We start from the raw sequence: 25,211 nt of genomic DNA on the forward strand, positions 1-25,211 counted from the left end.
TATTTAACCCCTTAAGGACCAAGGACGTACCGGTACGTCCTTGGTCCTGCTCTTCCGATATAACGCGGGGTTACACAGTAACCCCGCGTCATATCATGGCGGGCCTGGCGTCATAGTGAAGCCGGGACCCGCCTCTAATAGCGCGCAGCGCCGATCGCGGCGCCGCGCGATATTAACCCTTTAGCCGCGCGCTCAAAGCTGAGCCGCGCGGCTAAAAGTGAAAGTGAAAGTTCCCGGCTAGCTCAGTCGAGCTGTTCGGGATAGCCGCGGCTAATCGCGGCATCCCGAACAGCTGACAGGACAGCGGGAGGGCCCCTTCCTGCCTCCTCGCTGTCCGATCGCCGAATGACTGCTCAGTGCCTGAGATCCAGGCATGAGCAGTCATCCGGCAGAATCGTTGATCACTGGTTTCTTATGAGAAACCAGTGATCAACATAGAAGATCAGTGTGTGCAGTGTTATAGGTCCCTATGGGACCTATAACACTGCAAAAAAAAAGTGAAAAAAAAAAGTGAATAAAGATCATTTAACTCCTCCCCTATTAAAAGTTTGAATCACCCCCCTTTTCCAATAAAAAAAAAACACAGTGTAAATAAAAATAAAAATAAACATATGTGGTATCACCGCGTGCGGAAATGTCCGAATTATAAAAATATATCATTAATTAAACCGCTCGGTCAATGGCGTGCACGCAAAAAAATTCCAAAGTCCAAAATAGTGCATTTTTGGTCACTTTTTATATCATTTAAAATAGAATAAAGTCATCAATAAGTCCTATCAATGCAAAAATGGTACCGTTAAAAACTTCAGATCACGGCGCAAAAAATGAGCCCTCATACCGCCCCATACACGGAAAAATAAAAAAGTTATAGGGGTCAGAAGATGACAATTTTAAACGTATTAATTTTCCTGCATGTAGTTATGATTTTTTCCAGAAGTCCGACAAAATCAAACCTATATAAGTAGGGTATCATTTTAATCGTATGGACCTACAGAATACATATCAGGTGTCATTTTTACCGAAAAATGTACTACGTAGAAACGGAAGCCCCCAAAACTTACAAAACAGCGTTTTTTTTTTCAATTTTTTCGCACAATGATTTTTTTCCCGCTTCACCATAGATTTTTGGGCAAAATGACTGACGTCATTACAAAGTAGAATTGGTGGCGCAAAAAATAAGCCATCATATGGATTTTTAGGTGTAAATTTGAAAGAGTTATGATTTTTTAAAGGCAAGGAGCAAAAAACGAAAATGCAAAAACGGAAAAACCTCCGGTCCTTAAGGGGTTAAACACATGAACAAAATGTATCATTTTTCAAATCAAGAATTAGATATGGGACAGTTAGAGTGAGCAAAGAAAGAAAGGGAAATCAGGATTGTGTCTAATACAAATACATTTATTGTGAATAGTAAATTATATAAAAGTGACATCCCAAGCAGGGCCCTTGCTAAGGACACCTCACAATACAAGTAATTTATAAATAGTAATTATTTACATTAAAAACTAGCGATGCATAAGATAAAATAATATTGGGGACATATGTAAACTGCGCTATAATGAGCACGAGTTCTTTAAACAGTTAGTTTCCGCAAGCGGCGCTAATAGATTAAGTCCAGTATGGGGCTGCTGTATACTTCGTGGCTGCGCTCAGCAGCGCTGGAGACTCCTGAATGGGAGCACACTGGATCCTTCTCTGCGCAAGGCTGGTCAGATGAGCAGCCCAGCACTCGCTATTCCCAGACGGCATGGGGACAAATGGTAAGGGAGAATAGGAAGTGTGGCACTATGGGCCTCTAACCAGGTCTGTCGGTGCCGGGTTGGTGATGTAAATCCAGTATATGGCAGCGTAAAAGATCCTCAGAGATTCTCCCTCTCTACCCCAATGGCACGGGGAAAGGTGTGAGAGGGGGATGGAGGTCCTGTGCTGGAGGCTTCTTACTGGCTTTGCCGGTATAAGGTTGAGATACTTGTCAATATCTGTAGTGATGAGTCCCAATCTTTGTGCATGTGTGCAGTCTCGGACCAGACGCGTTTCGGGAGCCTTGTCCCCTTTTTCATTTAATTTCATGAAAAAGGGGACAAGGCTCCCCGAAACGCATCTGATCTGAGACTGCATGCATGCACAAAGATCTTTGAACGCAGCATCTAAAGGGTTAATAGCACGCGGCACCGCAATCAGTGCTGCGCGCTGTTCGCCACGGGTCCCGGCTTTTGTTAAAGGCCGGGCCCGACCCGCTATGACGCGGGGCCACGCCGTGGCCCGCGTTATAGAGCTGGAGCAGACTCATGGCGTACCGGTATGTCATGGGTCCTTAAGGGGTTAAGACAAGTAACAGTTTCCTCGAAAAGGTGGAAGGGAACAACATATTGTCCATTGTAGCAGGTGGGGGTAAAAACTTCCCCTGTATACCCTACTCTTTCCCTATTAATTCCCTTCTTGGCAAGTGTTACTCGCCCTAAAAAGGGCGGCCCCAAACAGGAACCTCTCCTTATTTCCACCTAAAATCCCTGGGAAATGGCAGTGTTTGTAGGTGGAAATAGGGAGAGGTTCCTGTGTGGGGCCGCCCGGGGCGAGTAACACTTGCCAAGAAGGGAATTAATAATGTGAGAGTAGGGCCCTACAGGGGAAGTTTTTAACCCAACCGGTTACAATGGACCATATGTTGTTCCCTTCCACCTTTTAGAGGTCTTTGCATCACATCAATACTTGGTGGTGTAGGTGGCACATGGTGTTTTTTGCACACCTTTCCTTTTCTTAGATATAAAAAAAAAAAATGGGGTCCATATATTTTATCATAAGAAAAGTTAAGTTTTAGCTAATGCTTATCCTCAATATTTACTTGTGGTCTGATGCGGAGGAATGTCTGTAACTGGGGAGCAGCACCTTAAATAAGTTTAGCACTATCCATATTTGGGAAGTGTTGGTGTGGCACCATGGTCAATCTACTCTCATGCATCAGGCATTGGTGGGTGGAAATCCTGGCTGATCCATGCCTGATTCATCTTCACAAAAGTCAGTCTCTCCACATGTTTCGTGAATGGACAAGTTCTCCTTGGGGCTACTATGGACCCCACTGCACTAAACACCCGCTCTGATGGTACACTACTGGCCGGGCAGGACAGCTTTTCCAGGGCAAACTCTGCTAGTTGCGGCCACAAATCAAGTTAGGCTGCCCAGAAATCCAGCGGATCTTCAAATTGTGTTTGCATGGGCATGTCAAGGTATGCCACAACCTGCTGGTTAAGGTCCTGCTCCATGTCTACCTGCCGCTGAGGAGTTGCTTCACTATGCGGGTGAAGAAAGGTATTCATCAGTGACTGTAGACTGTGGTATGCTGGAGGGGCACTGAGACTTGTCCGTGCAGTGGAGGCTGAGGACATGGTGGAGGATGAGGAGGCAGAGTCGCATACTGTCACAGGACCAAAGGCCTGAGATCATGGAGGAGGAAGCGGCGTGATCTGTCCAAGTTGGGGTTGTTGCTGTGGAGGAACCACATTCCCCCAGTGGGTCGTAAAGGACATGTATTGTCCCTGACCATAGTTACAGCTCCACACATCGGCGCTGCCGTGCCCTTTGGTGCACACCGACAGGCTCAAGGACTGGCCCACCTTCTGTTTCACAAAATTATGCAGGGCTGGCACTACCTTTTTCGCAAAGAAATGACGGCTTGGAACTCACCACCTCGGCTCGGCACAAGCCATCAGTTCTCTGAATGGTGTAGAGTACACCAATTGAAAAGGGAGGGACTGCAGCACCAGCAACTTAGAAGGGAGCACATTCAACTTCTGCGCCGTTGGAGGAGTGGGCACATATTGTTGCCTATTGGACATGGCTTTGCCAATAGATTGCTGGCAGAATGACTGACTCAAAGTAGGAGGAGCAGGAGCATCTGGTGTGACAGAAAGAGGGTATGACACACAGCTCCCTTCGGCTGAGGTGGTGGAGCCTTGGCTGGCTGAAACAGGGAGCGGCGTGCCACTGGGTAATGCAGCAGGCCACGCAGCATATGTTGACGCAGGGCCGTGGTGCCAACATTGGGACCCTGGCCACGCATCACCTTCTGCTGACACCTCTTGCATGTGGCCATGTTAACCTCCTCCGGATGCTTGATGAAAAACTGCAACACGGCCGAGTAGCTGATTTTCCAACCAACAGTCCGCACTAGTTGACTGCTTCTGCCGCTGTCTCCAGGAACCCCTGTTCCACTACCCCCCAGGAAGGTAGGCTGCCGCGAAGCAGGTGGTCTATCCAGGGAACGTTTGGCTCCAGAATTTCCACCTTTGCCACTATGCTGACTGTCAACCATGCTACCACCTTGCTGGCTCAGCTGCTGCCTCACAGGAAACCTGCTGATGATGATGATGAAGCCCCTTCAGCACCAAGCTCCAGAGTGCGATCGGCTTCATAATCATCGAGTTGTGTCAGCACATCACTGATGTCCTCCTCAGGTTCCTCAACAGTGTCTGCTTCAGGAGCCTGAACGCTCACAACACCACCTCCCACGCGACTCTCCTCATCACTACTTGCCTGCCTAGCGGAGGAGGCGGTGCATGTCTCCATCCCTTCTTGGCTGTCCAGTAGCTGCTGACTGTCCTCTATAAGATCATCCTCACTAAATAGTGGAGCTGAACCTACAGCATAAGATACTTCTGTGGGGGAGGGAACAGCATAGGACAGAGGCAATGGGAGGACAGGGACTGCTCCCGGGCCATGCCAACTGAGGGTCGTGTCTGAGGAACCTACCGACTGTTGACTGGGGGTGTCAGATGTCACTTGTGATAAAGTGGATGACAGTGTTAACCAATCGATGACGGCAGATGAGTTGCTGATTGAGACACCACCACTAGTTGATACCGGGAGCTTAGCCTGCGACTCCTGCTGCCACTTGCCCCTAGTCTGCTGCAACCTCTGCCTGCGCCTGATGAATTTAGGCCTCTGCCACTCCTCTGTGCATGTCCTGGCACTTCTCTGCCTGACATACTTAGTGCTTATATGAGGGGAGGACAATACGCTCCACTATGCTTGAAACAGTATTTGTCTACAACACCAGCAGGTGTGTTCTTTTGGATGGCCTTTCACAGTAACTAGGCCCTTAAAGGGGTTCTCCACTGCCTTAACCTGCTTGTGGCAGTTAGTTAGTACTGTGGCTATATGTTATTATGGCTTTTTTTTTTTTCGGTTGCTCACGGTACTGTATGTTGTGTTTTTCTTACCTTGGTTCCAGACCCAGAAGCTGGTTTCTTCATTTGCTTCCTGCCTTGCCTCGACCACTTTTGTTTTTCTTCCGCCGCCATCTTGCCATCGGGACGTCACCATGGAGGGTGGTGTGTGGGAGGCCGGCCTGCCCCTCGCTCCGTACGTGCCCACCTCCCGCTCGACTGAATCCTCTGGCGTCATCAGCGCGCTCCTCCTTACTTTCATCTTCTTCTAAGCTGAATGCGGATTGGGCCACTTTCGGCGAATCGGATCCCGTGATGGGCTCATGCGCAGTTCGTCCTCTCTCAGGAGGGTCATCTGCGCGTGTGCTATTGTGATGTCAGCCTCGGGCCTGATGCGCTGGGGGATTGTTAACCCTAACCTTGCCAGAGGGGAGTCCCTGAGCGCTGGACAGCTCTCGAAGGTTTGCTTTGGCTGTATGGGCATGCTGGGAGTTGTAGTTTTGCAACAGCTGGAGGCACCCTGGTTGGGAAACACTGCCATAGCAAACCTTCGGGAGCTGTACAGCGCTCAGGGACTCCACTCTGGCAAGTCTTAAGGGCCTAGTTGCTCCGCTACTTAACCAGAATTAGGCACTAATAGCAGGTGATTATGGCTTGTGCTCTGCTCAACCGAACTGGCTGACTTCTATTAGCTTTTCAGTTGTTGTACACACCAGTGCTGCAGCACACAGTGGCTGTGTACTACACCCAAAATTGCACTTTCTTTCTCAATCTCTCTCCCTTCCCTATAAGTGCTTCTAGGCTGGATTTGGGCTTGAGGTGAATTACTGCTGTAATACACCCACAATTGCACTTTTCCTCAATATCTCTACCTTCCCTATCAGTGCTTCAAGGGTGGATTTGGGCTTGAGGTGATTCGCTGCTGTGGAAATGCTTTTCTGTACAACACACTGCTCTCTGTCCCTCTCTCTCTCTCTGCAATAGAACGCTGATGTGAGTGGCTGCAATATGGCTGCCGATTATATAGAGGACATAGTGTTAAATATAGAGGACATAGTGTTATATATAGAGGACATAGTGTTATATATATAGAGGACATAGTGTTATATATAGAGGACATAGTGTTATATATAAAGGACATAGTGTTATATATAGAGGACATAGTGTTATATATAGAGGATATAGTGTTATATATATATATATATATATATAGAGGACATAGTGTTATATATAGAGGACATAGTGTTATATATAGAGGATATAGTGTTATATATATATAGAGGACATAGTGTTATATATATAGAGGACATAGTGTTATATATAGAGGACATATTGTTATATAGAGGACATAGTGTTATATATATATAGAGGACATAGTGTTATATATAGAGGACATAGTGTTATATATAGAGGACATAGTGTTATATATAGAGGACATAGTGTTATATATATATAGAGGACATAGTGTTATATATAGAGGATATAGTGTTATATATAGAGGACATAGTGTTATATATATAGAGGACATAGTGTTATATATAGAGGATATAGTGTTATATATATATAGAGGACATAGTGTTATATATATAGAGGACATAGTGTTATATATAGAGGACATAGTGTTATATATATAGAGGACATAGTGTTATATATAGAGAGGACATAATGTCATATATATAGAGGACATAGTGTTATATATAGAGGACATAGTGTTATATATATATAGAGGACATAGTGTTATATATAGAGGACATAGTGTTATATATATAGAGGACATAGTGTTATATATAGAGGACATAGTGTTATATATATAGAGGATATAGTGTTATATATAGAGGACATAGTGTTATATATAGAGGACATAGTGTTATATATTTATAGAGGATATAGTGTTATATATAGAGGGCATAGTGTTATATATAGAGGACATAGAGGGGCATTTACTAATCTTTTACTATGTAGTCTGGTTTTTACCCTGTTTTTTTATACTTCATTTTTGACTGTGGGACAAATTTCCTAAATTGTTGCACGGCGTTAATACATTTGGCACACATAGGCAAAAGTGGGAAATTTACTTCATGTAAAATAGGGGGGACCCTATGTGTTTTTTTTAAATATTTAATTATTTTCATTCTCAGCCAAATACCAACCAAACAGTAACAGCCTGGCATTACCAGGGTGGGCGATGGCCATTGTTACTGGCCCTCCCCAGCCTAAATAACGCCAGCCTGTTACTGCCTAGGCCCAGGAGCGCCATTTTTGACGCTCCAGGCCTGTTGGTACCGGCTCTTCCCGCAACCCCTGTGGTGTTGGGTACAGGGGTAATAATTGGGGGTTAGCGCTAGCTGTTTTTGTGGCTAACGCTAAGCCCAGCTTAGTAATGGACTCCGTCTATAAGACAGCTTCCACTACTAAGCCTGTCTAGTAAAGTCAGGAAAAAACACAACAGGTTTTAAAAAATTTTTATTACAAAAAACACTCCCCCACAAGCCCTCGTTAACCATTTTAATAAAATCAAACAAAGAAAAACGCTGGTCATCGAAGTAGTCCACCGAATCCGAAGGAGTCCACAGGATACATGGATCTGAAATGAGAAGAAAAAAAAATGGGTTAGTACATTAATTATCACCTGCTCACACATCTCCTGCCCCGCACGACTACAACTGCCAGCATGCCCTTACAGTAAGGACATGCTGGGAGTTGTAGTTGTGTGGTGCAGGAGATGTGTGGGCAAGTGACAAGCTTGTCCCCTGCCCCCAGCTGCAGGACTACAACTCCCAGCATGCCCTTACAGTAAGGTGGGGCGGAGGCCGGGCAGAGTGTTTCCCAACCTGGGAGTTGTAGTTTTGCAACATCTGGAGGCACCCTGGTTGGGAAACACTGTTTTAGGGCTTGGGCAACTTACTGGCTTCCGTAGGATCCAGCGCCGCACGACAGTGCCACCCGACGATCTCCGTCACCGATCGCCGCTGGAGCCTCGGAAGGGTAAGTGAACGTCTTTGCCGGTCCCCTTCAGCTGTTTAGTTTTGCAACAGCTGGAGGACTACAGTAAACAGACCACAAACCAGTGGTCTGCAAACTGTGGCCCTCCAGCTGTTGCAAAACTACAGCACCCAGCATGCCCTGACAGCCAAAGCCTTTGGCTATCAGGGCAGGAGCCCGGGCTGACATTACAGTGCAGCTGCCCGGGCTCCTCATACTGCCTCCCCGCTACCCTCACTTATGGGGACACTGATATCCCTCCCCCCTTGTCTCCCGCCACGTCGCTCAGCTCCCGCTGCTACAAGACTACAACTCCCAGCGTGTCCTCACTGTAAGGGCATGCTGGGACTTGAAGTCTTGCAACAGTTAGCAGACAGATGGGAGTTGTGTGGCGCTGGCAGGTGAGAGGGGTGGGATGTAAATCACTGCAGTGTCCCGGTAGCGAAGTGAGGGTAGCGGGGAGAAAGTATGTCGGAGCCCGGGCGGTAGTAGCTTTTCCTGCTCCATGTTGGAGCTGGAGTAAATTTAGTCAATTTTTACGGCCGTTGCGACAGTTTATTGCGCAACTGCGTCTGTCTCAGTTAATAAATACCTGACCACTGCAAGTCAAAAATGAAAACTTGCGTAAATCAAGCGGGAATTTTTTTTTTACTTTCTAGCTCTTGCTAGAGAAAGTCGCACGAAAAATAGGGTAGACGCAATTGCGACAATTTTGCGCCAAAAATAGTCAGAAAAAAATGACTAAACCCCTTAGTAAATGCCCCTCATAGAGTTATATATAGAGGACATAGTGTTATATATAGAGGATATAGTGGGTATTTTACTTACCGTAATTCTACTTTCCTCAAGTCCCGAAGGCAGCACAGAAGGGATTACCTTAGTTTCAGGAGCTCATCTCAGGACCGTCACCTAGAATAACACTAATAATTAATTAGTTACTTGCTGGGTTGGGCCAGTGGCCCTATAAAGGTACCCAACTACCAGATCACCTTGTGTAATAAAATAGACCGATTCAATGCAAAAAACATCATTTTATTGGCTGGGTATTGTGCTGCCTTCGGGACTCGAGGAAAGTAGAATTAGGGTAAATAAAATACCCACTTTCCTCATCGTCCCTACCGCAGCACAGAAGGGATCTAACATAGAACACAAAGGGGGGGATTCATTCTTGGTTACAGCCGACAACACTCCGGTACTGAAGGCCGGGTTCAAGGTCTGCAAATCCAGTCTGTAATGCCTGGCGAATGTAGAAGAAGAGGACCAAGAAGCGGCGTTGCATATTTCCACCAATGAGACCTGTTCTCTCTCCGCCCAAGATGTGGAAGTAGCCCGAGTAGAGTGAGCCTTTAAAGGATAAGGCGGCTCCCTTCCTTCCTTCCTTCTGATAGGCTTCAATGATGGTCATCCGTATCCATCTGGCTAGAGTATCCTTGGAGGCTTTCTGGCCCATTCTGGCCCATGCTGGCAGGATAAAGAGGTTTTCTTCCTTCCGTATCTGCTGAACTCTACTGAGGTAGCAGATTGGAGATCGCTTGACATCCAAGCGATGTAATCTCTCTTGTTCTTCCAACATGGGATCCGGATAAAATACAGGAAGGAAAGTTTCCTTGTTGATATTTGTAAAATCAAAACCGAATGACCAGGGAGTCAGGAGTTTGTCTGGCGCAGAGAGGAACCATCAGGCAGCCAAGTAAAATAAATGGATTTATTAGAAGCAACGCGTTTCGCTGCGCATGCGCAGCTTCATCAGTCATGACAAGAGAAGGCTGGTAACAGATATATATACCTCCAGGAATCAACCATTAGAGTACTTTTTGAAAGAGTTGTTACATAAAATTACATATCCACATATGAATGTGACAATGTATGAAAAATATATAAATAGATATAAATAAATATAAATAGGCAGACAAAAGTCACAAAAATAATAATGAAACAATAATGTAAAAGCACAATGGAATCATTTAAACATATATATATATATATATATATATATATATATAATATAATTATCGCATGTGGTGTAAATATACCACCACAAGAGACTCAAGCAATCACACCACTTAGTCACCGGTGCGGCATTCAACAACGCAAGTTGGATATTATTTCAAAAAATATATATAATATAAAGAGATATGGACCTATAAGGTGCTATGTATGTTAATTCAAAGAATAAAAAAATTGATTTGTATATCGCTGCATTATTAAATAAAAAATAAATAATAAACAGTGCGGTAAACCAAATCGCAACTGACCAGAAGGTGATGTATGAACACTACTTAGAGAAAGTGAAGAAAATGAACTAGAATAACTAGTGCGGTATTGAATACAGCACCCGGCGAAAACGCAGGGTGTGAATATTCGTAAAGAGATCCAAATTTACAAACATTAAATAAATATATAAAAAATACGGAAGTTTCTATATGCAGAAAGGAAGGGAAGAACAAAAAACGGAACTTGGATAATAAAACATAAGGAATAATAAATACACAGTGGGGCGCTCCAGGGTGAACAGCACAGAAGGAACAACGAAAAAAATAGATCAAGATATAATATTTTGGAGATTAATCCATTGGAAGAAATGGAAAGTTTTTAAACCCTAATTTATCAGATTATTTAACTGTATCGATACATTCATTAAAACCTTGAGGGTGCAAAGTATGTAGTTTGTGAATCCAGAAGGATTCACGATTATTTAATCTTTGTATTCTGTTAGGTAAATGAATGGGGATAGTTTCTAGAATAATTAATTTCAAAGTTTCGGTATTTTTTTGATGATGAAGAGTGAAGTGTCGGGACAAACTATGCAACAAAAAACCAAGTTTTATGTTCCATCTGTGCTTGTTCATTCTGGAGCGCACCGTTTGTGTGGTGCGGCCAACGTATTGGCGGTCGCAACCACAGGTTAATAGATAGATAGCAAAAGTGGTGTAGCAATTTAGTGAATCTTTTATTTTAAATGTTTGTTGTGTGAAAAAGGAAGAAAAAGTATCAGTTTGGATGATCCATTCACAGCAACGGCAGCGACTTTTTTTTACAAGGGAAACAATATGGTTTAATGGAACAGATATTCGGTGGTGTAAGATGTTCGGAAAATCTACTGGGGGCTAATAAATTGCTAAGATTTTTGGAACGTCTGTAGGTGACATTAGGAACTGGGGGAATTATTTGGTTTAGAATTTTATCATTTTGAATAATGGACCAGTTTTTAGTTAGTATTTTTCTGATATTAGATGCCTCAATATTGAAATTTGTAACAAAGTTATATCTAAAGGGGTTATGAGGCTGATTGGAACTGGATTTTTTGGAAATAGATGTAACCAAATCAGATTGTTTTTTATCCTTCACCTTCATATATGCCTTGGTTAAGAGCGATTTAGGATAGCCCTTATGAAGCGTTGTTTTAAAACCTCAGCTTGAGAAATAAAATCTGAATCAGAAGTACAATTTCTGCGAATTCGTAAATACTGGCCGAATGGCACCCCTCTTAGCCAACTTGGATAATGTGCACTGTCGAACTGTAAAAAACTGTTAATATCAACAGATTTGAAAAAAGTCTTCGTGGAAATAGTGCCATCGACTGTTTTATGGATATCAAGGTCTAAAAATTGGATGGAGTTTTCTGCATAATGCATAGTAAATGTTATGCCCCATGTATTAGTATTCAACTCATGTACAAAGAGGTCAGCTTCATGTTTGGTACCTACCCAGATCAAGAAGAGTTCGTCTATATAACGAAGAAAGAAAAAAACAGACTTAAAATACTGGGACTGTGCCATAACTAGGGACTCGAATCGCCCCATGAACAAATTAGCGTAACTGGTGGCGAATCGAGTCTCCATGGCACAGCCCCTGTTCTGCCGATAGATGGTATGATTGAATTCAAAAACATTATTGAGAAGAATAAATCTAATGGACTCCAGTCAAAATTCTGACTGACTGGGGTTGTTGATATTTGTGGTAGAGGAAACTTTCGGCAGAAATGAAGGAACCGTTCTCAGCTTCACTCCTTCTGGCAGAACCTTGAGAAATGGCTCTCTGGAAGATAGAGCTTGAAGCTCTCCAACTCTCTTTGCTGAAGTAATAGCGATCAGGAAGATGAGCTTCATGGATAACCATTTCAGCTCAATCACATCAATAGGCTCAAACGGAGAAGACGTCAGAGCATTAAGTACAAGAGTCAAGTCCCAAGAGGCCACAGGCGGACGTACACACGGTCTTAATTTCTTCAAGGCTCTGAAGAATCACGTAATTAGAGGATGGTTAACAAGTCTTCCCTCTGACATAGCGTTGATAGCAGTCATGTGCACTCTAAGTGTATTGGCCTTCAGCCCCTTGTCATAGCCCTCTTGAAGAAACTGAATTACTGCCTTTACTGAGAACTGCAGACCCGAGAGAGATAACCAGCTCACAAATTTCTTCCACATCCTGGAATAGACAAAGTTAGTAGATGGTCTTCTTGAAGACAAAAGTGTATTCACCACTTCATTGGAGAACCCCATGTTAATCAATTTTTCCTTTTCAGATACCAGGCTGTTAAATGCAATCTGTCCAGTTGAGGATGGAGGAACCCCTTCTGGATCAACAGATCTGGTACCTCTGGAAACTTATAGTTCCCCTTCGCCAGCTGAAGAATGATTGGAAACCAAGGCCTCCGAGGCCAGAATGGTGTTATCAGAATGACCGTGGGTTGTTCTCTCAAGATTTTGCTCAGCACTTTTGGAAGAACAGGTAGTGGAGGGAAGAGATATACAAACTTCTTGTTCCACGGAACTCAGAAGGCATCTAGGATTTCCGGATGATCTTGCACATTCAGGGATCCAAACTTCTCCAGTTTCCGGTTCTCCCTGGCTACCATTAGGTCTATCTCCGGCAAACCCCATCTCCGTATTAACGGCTTGAAATACTTCACATTGAGAGACCATTCCGTGGCAAGCAAGGTTTGGCGACTTAGAAGATCCGCTTGAATATTCAACACCCCTCTGATGTGAATGGCTCTGAGATCTAGAAGAATCGGTTCTGCCCATGCCATGATTCGCGCACACAGGTTTTGTAATGTTTATTTAAGTAGTAGGCCGCGGTGGCGTTGTCGGTTTGCACCAGAACAGATTTCTTGAAGAGCAAGGGTTCGAAGTACTGCAGGGCCAGGTGAATCGCCATCAGCTCTCGAAAGTTGACTTTGACATCATTGTTGATGATCAGGAACCCTGGACCCAATTCTCCTTCAGATGGGCACCCCATCCTGACGCAGACACATCGGTGGTAATGGTCACATGCCAAACACTGAGAAAATTCTTCCCCTGCTCTAGATTTGAGCGGATGGTCCACCACAGGAGATTTTTCCGAATCCTCAGGGGTATGGAAATTAAATGATTTAGAGATGACAGATTCTTGTTTCAGGCGGTCAGGATCTTGTGCTGGAATTCTCTGAAATGGGCCTTCGCCCAAGGCACTGCCTCTATGGTGGCCGTTAGCATCCCCAGCACACTCATGGCTTCTCTGATAGCTATCCTTGGCGTATGACACAACTTCCGGATCTTGTTTCCTATGGACAGGACCTTGTCCCTGGGCAAAAAAATCTTAATTTCCTGAAGATCCACAATCAGACCTAGAAATTGCATACGGGAGGAAGGAGTCAGTTTGGACTTCTCGAAGTTCACCAAGAACCCCACTTCTTGCAACAGCTGTAGACAAATCCGTAAGTGGCTTCTCAAGACTCCTGGGCTGCTGGCTATGATTAGCCAGTCATCTAAATAAGGGATGATCCTTATTTCCTGTAGACAGAGTGCAGCCACCAGGACAATCACCAACTTTGTAAAAATCCTGGGTGCAGGGGATAGGCCAAAGGGCAGCGCCCTGAACTGATAGTGGAGAACTTGCTTCTTTCCCTGGACCGCAATTCTTAAATATCTTCTGTCGGCCTCCTGGATAGGCACATGAAGATAGGCATCATTCAAGTCCAGGCAAACCATTACCTCTTCGGGCCTTACAATACTGTAAAGAGATTTTATATTGTCCATCTTGAATCTTGTTTTTACAATGTGTTTGTTTAGATTCCGAAGATCTATAATGAGACACCATTTGTGATCGGGTTTGGGGACGGGAAAAATGGGGGAGTATACTCCCTGAAATTCTTCCCCTGGAGGTACAGGTTCCATAGCTCCCTTGAGGATAAATTCCGACAGCAGAGACAGAACCCTGCAATCCTGATCTTGATTGATGAGGAATCTGTCCCTTGGCTGATGAAAAAATTCCAGTGAATAACCTCTTTGGATTATGCGGAGGACCCATGGATCCGATGTCACTTTTTGCCATTGTGGAAAGAACTTTAATAATCTTGCTCCCACCGGATCTATGGAGCTGGCGTCAGAACTTGGCCTTAGGATTTGAGGGACCGGATTGCTTCTTCTTCCCTTTATCCTGGTATCTCGACTGGAATTTTTTGTCTCTTTCCTGAAATTGACGTCTACGGCCACCACCTCTGAACCTCTGGCTACGCCCACTTCTGAAGGATTTCCAAAAGGATTGTGGAAGGGAAAGCTCTTTATCTTTCTTATTTTGTTTGAGGACCTTATACAGCTTTTTCCCAATCAACTTTCCAGGCTCAAATGGAAGGGAACAAAAATTACCCTTTGAAGAAACATCTCCAGTCCAGGGCTTCAGCCAGATGGCTCTACGTGTGGAGTTGCCTACCGCCATATTCTTTGCTGCCACCTTCAAGACATGAACCAAAAAATCACGGCTGCTGACTTCATGGAAGCATGATGACGAGTCAACTTCTTTCTTGAAACTCCCAATTTGATGTCTTGAGAAAGTTTCCCGAGCCAGAGTCTCAAAGCCCTAGATACAGGAACGGATGACAGAGCAGCTTTGGCCAGCAGAGCCAGATTTAAGTGTGACATCTTGAGGAAGGTGTCTGCCTTCCTATCCATGCTATCTCGGAGCAAGGTAGATTAATCTGCTGGAAAGAATGATTTTTTTGACAGCTTCGCCACAGCTTGATCCACAGTAGCGGGTTGATCCCAAGAAGCAGACACTGATGGGTCTAAGCGGTACATTAATTTGAACCTGGACCCAAGATCCAAACGCTTGTCTGGTCTACCCCATTCTCTCTCTATGATGCTCTTTAGGACATGATGACCAGGGAGACTTCTGGACTTCTTTTTTGGAAAGTAGAATTAACTACCTTTATCCTGTTTAGTGCGCTCATGACTCACAGATTCCACGCAGCGTTTGACCTTCTTTATTAATCCATCCGCTGTATCTTTTTTGAAAAGATAAAAATCCTCAGTGATGACCTCAGAATCTGAAGATGACTCCGAAGAAGAGTCTGAGGAAGAGGAAGAAGACTTCTTTCTGTGGCGCTTCTTTTTCTTTTTATCAGAAGAATCCGATGAGGATGAGGAGGAGGAAGATGAAGACACTGAATCCGAGGAGTCAGACTGAATCACTGCTCTCCTTCGTCTTTTAACTGGCTGCACTGGATCAGATGATTCCGAAGATGAAGAAACGGCCTTGCGCTTCTTTGTTCCCTTCTTCAATTTTTTTGCGGATGGCTTATCATCCGAAAACTTCTTTTGGAGCCAGGAGAAGAAAGTTTTAGCTTCTTCTGCTAGACTAGAGGCGGTATCTGGTGGTGCACAAGATTGGCATAAATCAGCGGGGTCATCATCAGTAAGTGTCCGCAGACAACTTAAACATCTTTTCACTCTCTCAGCAACTGGAGCTCTCGTATTCCTCTCTGCACAAGGATCACACTCATTATAAGGGTAGTCATCCGACAGCGGTTGCTCACAAGAGATGCAAAGTCTATGCTTAGACTTAGATTTTTTCTTCCTGGAACTAGCCTCGGACGACATCTGAAAAAATTAGGCTTTATTCAGTATGGATATTACTACCATAAAAACCAGGAGGAAAGGGGCCACAATACCTTATCAGACCAAGAACCCGGCTGCCCAGCTCAGAGAGACTGAAGACGCCAGATTCCCAGCCCCCCGCAGCGAGCGGTCCAGCAGCTGACGTCAGACGCGCGCCACCTCCAGGTAGAAAACAACAGCTGGAGGCCGCGTGCCTGAGCCCCCTGTCCACGGAGCTGTAAGTATTAACCAGAACGCTGCACGCAGGCAGCGTACATACATACTGCTGCACACAGGCAGCAAACCACACACATAACGCAGAGAAGCTGCCGGGACAAGACCCGGCTTACAGAATCAGTGCTGCAGGGACGCGCGCACACATCGCTGACATACATAGTCAGCGCACATAGCCAGCGCACATCCATACTGACTGCACAGAAGTCAGAGTGCTGACCCGAAGGAACACAGCTGGGAACCTAGCGCCGGCAAGTACACAGTCCTGACGCAGGCTATGAGCGCTCCGGTCCCAGCGCTTGCAACCACTGGAGACCAGCCACCGGAGTCCAGAAACAGCATAATAATGAGAATTTTTAATAACAGGTCTCCGGTGAACTGGTACTTACCAGGACCCCGACTGGTACCTGAAGAGGCCAGAGACCCCGCAATGGCCGAAGTGTTAGCCAGAGACCCCGCAATGGCAATGTGAAAGCCAGAGACCCCGCACCGGCAGCTGTGCCACAAAGGCAATATACTAGCCGGAGACCCCGCAATGGCAGAATTTGAAGCAGCCAAGACCCTGCAAGGCCGATCCTCCAACGACAACGATCCTGAGGTGAGGAGGACTAAAAAAAACACAAGGTGATCTGGTAGTTGGGTACGTTTATAGGGCCACTGGCCCAACCCAGCAATTAACTAATTAATTATTAGTATTATTTTAGGTGACGGTCCTGAGATGAGCTCGGGAAACTAAGGTAATCCCTTCTGTGCTGCTGTAGGGACAATGAGGAAAGTGTTATATATAGAGGACATAGTGTTATATATAGAGGACATAGTGTTATATATAGAGGATATAGTGTTATATATAGAGGACATAGTCTTATATATAGAGGACATAGTGTTATATATAGAGGATATAGTGTTATATATAGAGGACATAGTGTTATATATAGAGGACATAGTGTTATATATATAGAGGACATAGTGTTATATATATAGAGGACATAGTGTTATATATAGAGGACATAGTGTTATATATAGAGGATATAGTGTTATATATAGAGGATATAGTGTTATATATATAGAGGATATAGTGTTATATATAGAGGACATAGTGTTATATATAGAGGATATAGTGTTATATATAGAGGATATAGTGTTATATATGGAGGATATAGTGTTATATATAGAGGACATAGTGTTATATATATAGAGGATATAGTTTTATATATAGAGGACATAGTGTTTACAGTGAGTTTCTCACTGGGAGTTTGAGCTGCAGCAGGGAATTTGCCACATCTCATACTTGCAACAGAAAACTCGCTGTTAACCCGCCCATGTGAATGTACCCTGTACATTCACATGGGGGGGGGGGGGGGGGGCAAACTCCAGCTGTTGCAAAACTACAACTCCCAGCATGCACTGACAAACCATACATGCTGGGAGTTTTAGTTATGCAACAGCTGGAGACACATTGGTTGCGAAACACTGAGAGCTTGTTACTTAACTCAGTGTTTTGCAACCAGTGTGCCTCCAGCAGTTGCAAAACTAGAACTCCCAGCATGTAGTCTCTCAGTGCATGCTGCGAGTTGTATTTTTGAAACAGCTGGAGGCACACTGGTGGCAAAACACTGAGTTAAGTAACAAACTCTGTTTCACAACCAATGTGTTTCCGGCTCTTGCAAAGCTGCAACAATCAGCATGCATTGACAGTCGAAGGGCATGCTGAGACTTGTAGTTTTGCAACAGCTGGGGGCACACTACTACAACTCCCAACATGCCCTTTCGTAGTCTGTGCATGTTGGGAGCTGTAGTTATGCAACAGCTGGATGCACACTTTTTCATAGAAAAAATGTGCCTCCAGCTGTTGCATAACTACAACCCCCAGCATGCATAGACTACCAAAGGGCATATTGGGAGTTGTAGTTGGAACTCCAGCTGTTGTAAAACTACAACTCCCAGCATGCCCTTTGGCTGTGCATGCTGAGAGTTGTTGCTAAGCAACAGCAGGGGGTGAACAGGCCTCACCTCCTGCTGTATCCTGCTGCCTGCAATGCCGGGACCGCTGCCGCTGCTGCCACCGCTCCTGCTGCTCTTGTTGCTGCCGCCGGACCAGAGGGGACCCCCGCCAGACCAGGGAGAGCTAACAGACCCCCGCCAGCCCCGATTGCCGCCACCCCGATCACCGCCCAGCAAGGTCGTGATTGGTCTTTTGTTCTGACCGATCAATCACGTAATAGAGAGGTGTCACCCGTGCCACCTCACTTCTGCTGGGTAAGGATGAATGGGGCTCGGACAGCCCTATTCACCCTTTTTTTACGGGTCACCAGAGACCCGATTGACCCAGAATCACTGCAAATCACCAGTCTGAATTGAATCGCCGACATGGGGGGGGGGGGGGTGTCAGGACCCCCCAAGGGTTTGCACGGAGTGCCTGCTGATACAAAATTCCCATGTGTCCTTAAGTACCAGGACGTCAGGGCGTACCTGTATGCCCTATGTCCTTAAGGGGTTAAATCAACAGACACAGTCTCAAATGTGCAACACAACAGACTTACTAATAAAAAATATGTATATATAAAAACTAAACAATAGCAGTGCATTTAAAGGGGTACTCCGGCCCTAAGACATCTTATCCCCTATCTGAAGGGGAAAAAACGCATTAAAGGCTACATTTCATCTAAAATAGGAATAGACATAAGGCTATCCTCCATATAAGATAGATTGCAGAGGCACAGAAAGCTTTGAGCAGCACTTCAGGAAGATAAGTCTGATGTCTGTTGTTCTGGGTCCCTGCTTGGCACCAGCTGCAGCGTCCTCTGCCCATAATGATGTCCCTCCAGGACTCACACATAACTATACAGCATGTAAGTCTGTTAAAACTTTATTGCAGGCAATTGTAAGAAGGGAGAATGTCAACTGCTTCATCGTGGACTGGAGCGGAGGATCCAGCGCCATCTATTTCCAGGCTATAAACAACGTCCAGGTTGTCGGGGCAGAAATTGCCAATTTTATCAACACTATTGTGGTGAGTAGAGTCGGGCACAAGACAATGGGGGGGGGGGGCATTTATCATTATATATACACCGTTCTCACTGTCTATATTGCACAATCTTTTTTATGCAATTCAATTTTTGCGTGGTTTTTTTTACGTAATTTTTTATTGAACTTTGCAAGTGGAATTCTAAATCACGGTGTACGGTAGAGCTGATTATGTTGTGGACATTGATTTATCAACTGCGTATTTTCTCTTTACACGGACAAATTTTCACAAGTCCTGATTTTATTGTGCAAATATATGCCATCAAGGGGGACACTTAAAATGTTATACGAATAGGTCCAGTAATATGTAATACATATTTAGATTAGACTCCAATCTGTACAGACTGTAGATCTGTAGAACTGTGTAAAATGCTAACTCGGTTCATGATGAGTGCAGGAGATTGCACCTGTGTAGATTGTGACCATGGTGACCATACAGCTAAGTATACCACTGTATGTGCAGGGAGGAAGAAGGAGATATGGCTGTTTGGTCTATGTATATGTGCAATCATGTGTATGCAGCAGAGCTGAAAGTGTGATTGTGTAAATGCAGCAAAGCTGAGTGTGTGATTGTGTATATGTAGCAGAGCTGAGTGTGAGATTCTGTATATACAGCAGAGCTGAGTTGTTATTGTGTAATTGCAGCAGAGCTGAGTGTGTGATCATGTGTATGCAGCAGAGTTGAGTGTGTGTTCATGTGTATGCAGCAGAGCTGAGTGTGTGTACACATAACTGTTAGATACTGTAGAGACATTAGTAGGGCAGTGGTGGATTATGGTATTACCATGGCCCACGGCTCCTGGGGGTCCATATTCTGGGAGGCCCTTGGTAGAGTTAATCGGCCACTGGCAGCGTGTCTATCAGACCTACCATGAACGGTCTTACATGTGTAAATAAACCTCCTAAACTAATCAATATCACATCCTGTTGCCTTTAGAAACATTTTAACTCTTCTCTGTCTGGAATACACATGATCGGTCACAGTCTCGGGGGCCAAGTGGTTGGTGAAGCTGGAAAAAGGCGACCGGGGATTGGGAAAATAACTTGTAAGTTCTATAATATTGCTCCCTATGTACAAGAATATAACTACTATAATGCTGCTCCTTTATACAAGAATATAACTACTATAATACTGCCCCTATATACAAGAATATAATCACTATAATACTGCTCCATATGTACAAGAATATAACTACTATAATACTGCCCCATATACAAGAATATAACTACTATAATACTGCCTCCTATATACAAGAATATAACTACTATAATACTGCCTCCTATATACAAGAATATTACTACTATAATACTGCCTCCTATATACAAGAATATAACTACTATAATACTACCTCCTATATGCAAGAATATAACTACTATAATACTGCCTCCTATATGCAAGAATATAACTACTATAATACTGCCCCTATATACAAGAATATAACTACTATAATACCGCTCCTTTATACAAGAATAACACTACTATAATACTGCTCCTATATACACGAATATAACTACTATAATACTGCTCCTATATACAAGAATTTAACTACTATAATGTTTCCAAGAAGAAAATAAGGATGGCACTCACCAGGCTTCTGCTATTAGACGTAGCTTTATTCGTGATGCTGTACAAGGTGCATAGTGCAGCTGGGTCCGCTGTGGACCCAGCTGCACTATGCACCCTGTACAGCATCACGAATAAAGCTACATCTAATAGCAGAAGCCTGGTGAGTGCCATCCTTATTTTCTTCTTAGAAACATTGCATAGAAGTGATTTGTGCTATCCAGGATAGAGCACCACCTGTACTGCATCACCCCCGCTGACAGATTCTAGGCTGCAATACAAACTTACTTCCTATATCCTTTGTATGTAGTGCCAGATAGCCTGTTTCTCACATTGCACATAACTACTATAATACTGCTCCTATATTCAAGCGTTACACTCACAGAAGTAGTGGATCTGCTGTACCTGTGTGGAAGATTACATGGGCCGTACCAGGGAGCAGAGTCTAAGGTGCCGCTGGTTTTTACCAGAGCCTGCCGCAAAGTGGGATGGACTTGCTTCAGCAGGCGGCACCCAGGTCGCTACCCCTTGCACGATTCTTCCACACAGGCTGCTGAGATGAAACATAGCACAGGAAGGATGAGGCAACTCGTAGTATGGACTAGCAGAAGGTCATGGCAGATGGTACAGATGCAAGGTCAGGAAACGTAGCAGGAGGTCAAAAGGAAGGCGGCACAGAAGCAAGGTCAGGTCACGGAGCGGAAGGTCAGAACACAGGTTGGGCTATACACAGTAATGCTTTCTCTTGGGCACGCAAAGATCCATCAAGAGGTAGAGGGAGGTGCCCAGAGGCACCAGATTTATAAAGAAGGGACAGGTGTAACCACTAATTAAGGTGCATTGGCCCTTTAAATCTCAGAGCTCTGGTGCTTGCGTGCCCTAGGAGGTGGGGGCGCGAATCGACCACCACCCAGATGACCGTATTATTGCAGGAAGATGGAAGATCGGTAATAAAGTCCATTGCTATGTGAGACCAAGGAGTCTCCGGGATAGGCAAAAATTTTAAGAGACCCGCTGGTTTCTGTAGTGGAGTTTTGTCACATACACAGGTAACACAGTAACAGACAAAATCTGTAAGATCGCGTTCAAGGTGTGGCCACCAGTAATGCTGAGAGATAAGTTGAATGGACTTTCGGACTCCAGAATGACCAGCCAGCAAAGAAGAATGTCCCCAATTCAATACTCTACATCAATTCAAGACCCGCTGACTGGGAGCGCCGCGATAATGTCCCTAGCCGGGATATGATGCTGGACGCACCCCCTCGCGGTGCGCATCCCGACCCGCTTACCAGACTCGTTCCCCGTCTGTGCTGTCCCGGGGCGCGGCCCCGCTCCCTAGGACGCGCGCGAGCCGGCTCTCTGCGATTTAAAGGGCCAGTGCGCCACTGATTGGCGCATGGTTTTAATTAGTGTGTTCACCTGTGCACTTCCCTATATTACCTCACTTCCCCTTCACTTCCTTGCCGGATCTTGTTGCCATTGTGCCAGTGAAAGCGTTCCTTGTGTATCCCAAGCCAGTGTTCCAGACCTCTTGCCGTTTCCCCTGACTACGATCCTTGCTGCTTGCCCTGACCTTCTGCTACGTCCGACCTTGCTCTTGACTAATCCCTTGTACCGCGCCTATCTCAGCAGTCAGAGAGGTTGAGCCGTTGCCGGTGGATACGACCTGGTTGCTACCGCCGCTGCAAGACCATCCCGCTTTGTGGCGGGCTCTGGTGAAAACCAGTAGCAACTTAGAACCGGTCCGCCGGCACGGTCCACGCCAATCCCTCTTTGACACAGAGGATCCACCTCCAGCCTGCCGAATCCTGACAGTAGATCCGGCCATGGATCCCGCTGAGGTCCCGCTGCCAGTTGTCGCTGACCTTACCACGGTGGTCACCCAGCAGTCGCAACAGATAGCGCAACAAGGCCATCAGCTGTCTCAACTGACTGTTATGCTACAGCAGCTTCTACCACAGCTTCAGCAACTATCTCCTCCGCCAGCTCCTGCACGTCCTCCGCAGCGAGTGGCCGCATCCAGCCTCCGTTTATCTTTGCCGGACAAGTTTGATGGGGACTCTAGACTTTGCCGTGGTTTTCTCTCGCAATGTTCCCTGCATTTGGAGATGATGTCCGACCAATTTCCAACTGAAAGGTCAAAGGTGGCTTTCGTGGTTAGTCTCCTGTCTGGGAAGGCCCTGTCATGGGCCACACCGCTCTGGGACCGCAATGATTCTGTCACTGCCCCCGTACACTCTTTCTTCGCGGAGATTCGAAGTGTCTTCGAGGAACCAGCCCGAGCCTCTTCTGCCGAGACTGCCCTGCTGAACCTGGTCCAGGGTAATTCTTCAGTAGGCGAGTACGCCATCCAATTCCGTACTCTCGCCTCCGAATTATCTTGGAATAACGAGGCCCTCTGCACGACCTTCAAAAAAGGCCTATCCAGTAACATCAAAGATGTGCTGGCCGCACGAGAAATCCCTGCCAACCTGCATGAACTTATTCATTTGGCCACTCGCATAGACATGCGTTTTTCCGAAAGACGCCAGGAGCTCCACCAGGATATGGACTTTGTTCGCACTAGGCGGTTTCTCTCCCCGGCTCCTCTCCTCTGGTCCGCTGCAATCTGTTCCTGTGCCTTCCGCCGTGGAGGCTATGCAAGTAGACCGGTCTCGCCCAGTGGCGTTGCTAGGGTTGGTGTCACCCGGTGCGGTAGAAAATGGTGTCACCCCCATACCTCCCCCCAGTAAGTTTTTAGCCTGTTGTGACAGACACCACTGTTGTAGCGCATTGTGAGAAATTCCAGTATAATAATCAGATATACCAGTTGCCACAGAATGGGAAAGTGTTAAAGAAGTTTTCACCATTTAAATATACAGCTCCCAGAATTACTTAAAGGGGTACTCCACTGGAAAACATTTACTTTTATATCAACTGGTGCCAGAAAGTTAAACAGATTTTTAAATTACTTCTATTTAAAATCTTAATACTTACAGTACTTATAAGCTGGTGTATGCTCCACAGGAAGTTGCGTAGTTCTTTCCAATCTGACCACAGTGCTATTTGCTGACACCTCTGTCCATGTCAGGAACTGTCCAGAGCAGGATAGGTTTGCTATGGGGATTTGCTCCTACTATGGACAGTTCTTGACATGGACAGAGGTGTCAGCACAGAGCACTGTGGTCAGACAGAAAATAAATTAAAAAAGAAAATAACTTCCTGTGAATCGCTTATACAGCAGCTAATAAGTACTGGAAGGATTAAGATTTTTAAATAGAAGTAATTTACAAATCTGTTTAACTTTGTAGCACCAGTTGATTAAAAAAAATGTTTTCCAGTAGAGTACCCCTTTATGCAGTGGTGAGGTTATGCTGGGAGTTGTAGTTTCACTGACCATAACTGTAGAACTGACAAGCGACTACAGCTCTGATAGGACATAGAGAGGAGAATGTACAATGATATCAGTGACTACAGGTGACGTCTTCTCTATAGTCTTCCCTTTTCTAATTCAGATGGTACATACCGCCTGGTCCAGCTAAAACTTCCGTCTGTAGAATGTGACGCCCAGACGTCTCCTCACTATGTCAGCGCATTCTCATCCTCTATATGAAAACAATTATTATTATAAACCTGCCAGACACTGTATCCTCTAAATATAATACTACTATACACTATACTCTTTGATTATAAACCTTCCATACACCATACCCACTGAATATAATACTACCACACACTGTACCCCTGAATATAATACTATCACATACTGTACCCTCTGAATATAATACTACCATATACTGTACCCTCTGAATATAAATCTACCACATACTGTACCCCTGAATATAATACTATCACATACTGTACCCTCTGAATATAATACTACCATATACTGTACCCTCTGAATATAAATCTGCCACATACTGTACCCCTGAATATAATACTATCACATACTGTACCCCTGAATACTATCACATACTGTACCCTCTGAATATAATACCAACACATACTGTACACTCTGAATATATTACTACCACCCACTGCGCCCTCTGAATATAATACTTAGAGATTAACAAACTACAGTAAATTCAACTCGTCACAAACTTCTCGGCTCGGCAGTTGATAGTTTTTCCTGCATAAATTAGTTCAGCTTTCAGGTGCTCCCGTGGGCTGGAAAAGGTGGATATTGTCCTAGGAGACTCTTTCCTAGGAATGTATCCACCTTTTCCAGCCCATCGGAGCACCTGAAGGCTGAACTAATTTACGCAGGATAAGTCATCAACTGCTGAGCCGACAAGTTCGTGACGAATCGAATTTACTGTAAGTTCGCTCATCTTTAATAATACTACCACAAACTGCGCCCTCTGAATATAATACTACCACCCACTGTGCCCTCTGAATATAACACTACCA

The 25,211-nt window shown here is 44.9% G+C and overlaps 1 protein-coding gene across 5 annotated transcripts in view; it reads left to right on the forward strand.

Annotated features, from left to right (window-relative positions):
• LOC130281948 (pancreatic lipase-related protein 2-like) overlaps window positions 1-25,211 on the forward strand; it is a 100,905-nt gene that overhangs the window by 42,981 nt on the left and 32,713 nt on the right. For all 5 annotated transcript variants that reach the window (XM_056529742.1, XM_056529741.1, XM_056529738.1 and 2 more), the window contains exons 7-8: window positions 19,110-19,244; window positions 20,196-20,304. In XM_056529742.1, the coding sequence (XP_056385717.1) occupies window positions 19,110-19,244; window positions 20,196-20,304 (244 nt within the window). The remainder of the gene's footprint in view (window positions 1-19,109; window positions 19,245-20,195; window positions 20,305-25,211) is intronic.

The sequence above is a fragment of the Hyla sarda genome, chromosome 7 (genome assembly GCF_029499605.1).
Source record: "Hyla sarda isolate aHylSar1 chromosome 7, aHylSar1.hap1, whole genome shotgun sequence".
Lineage (NCBI taxonomy): Eukaryota > Metazoa > Chordata > Amphibia > Anura > Hylidae > Hyla > Hyla sarda.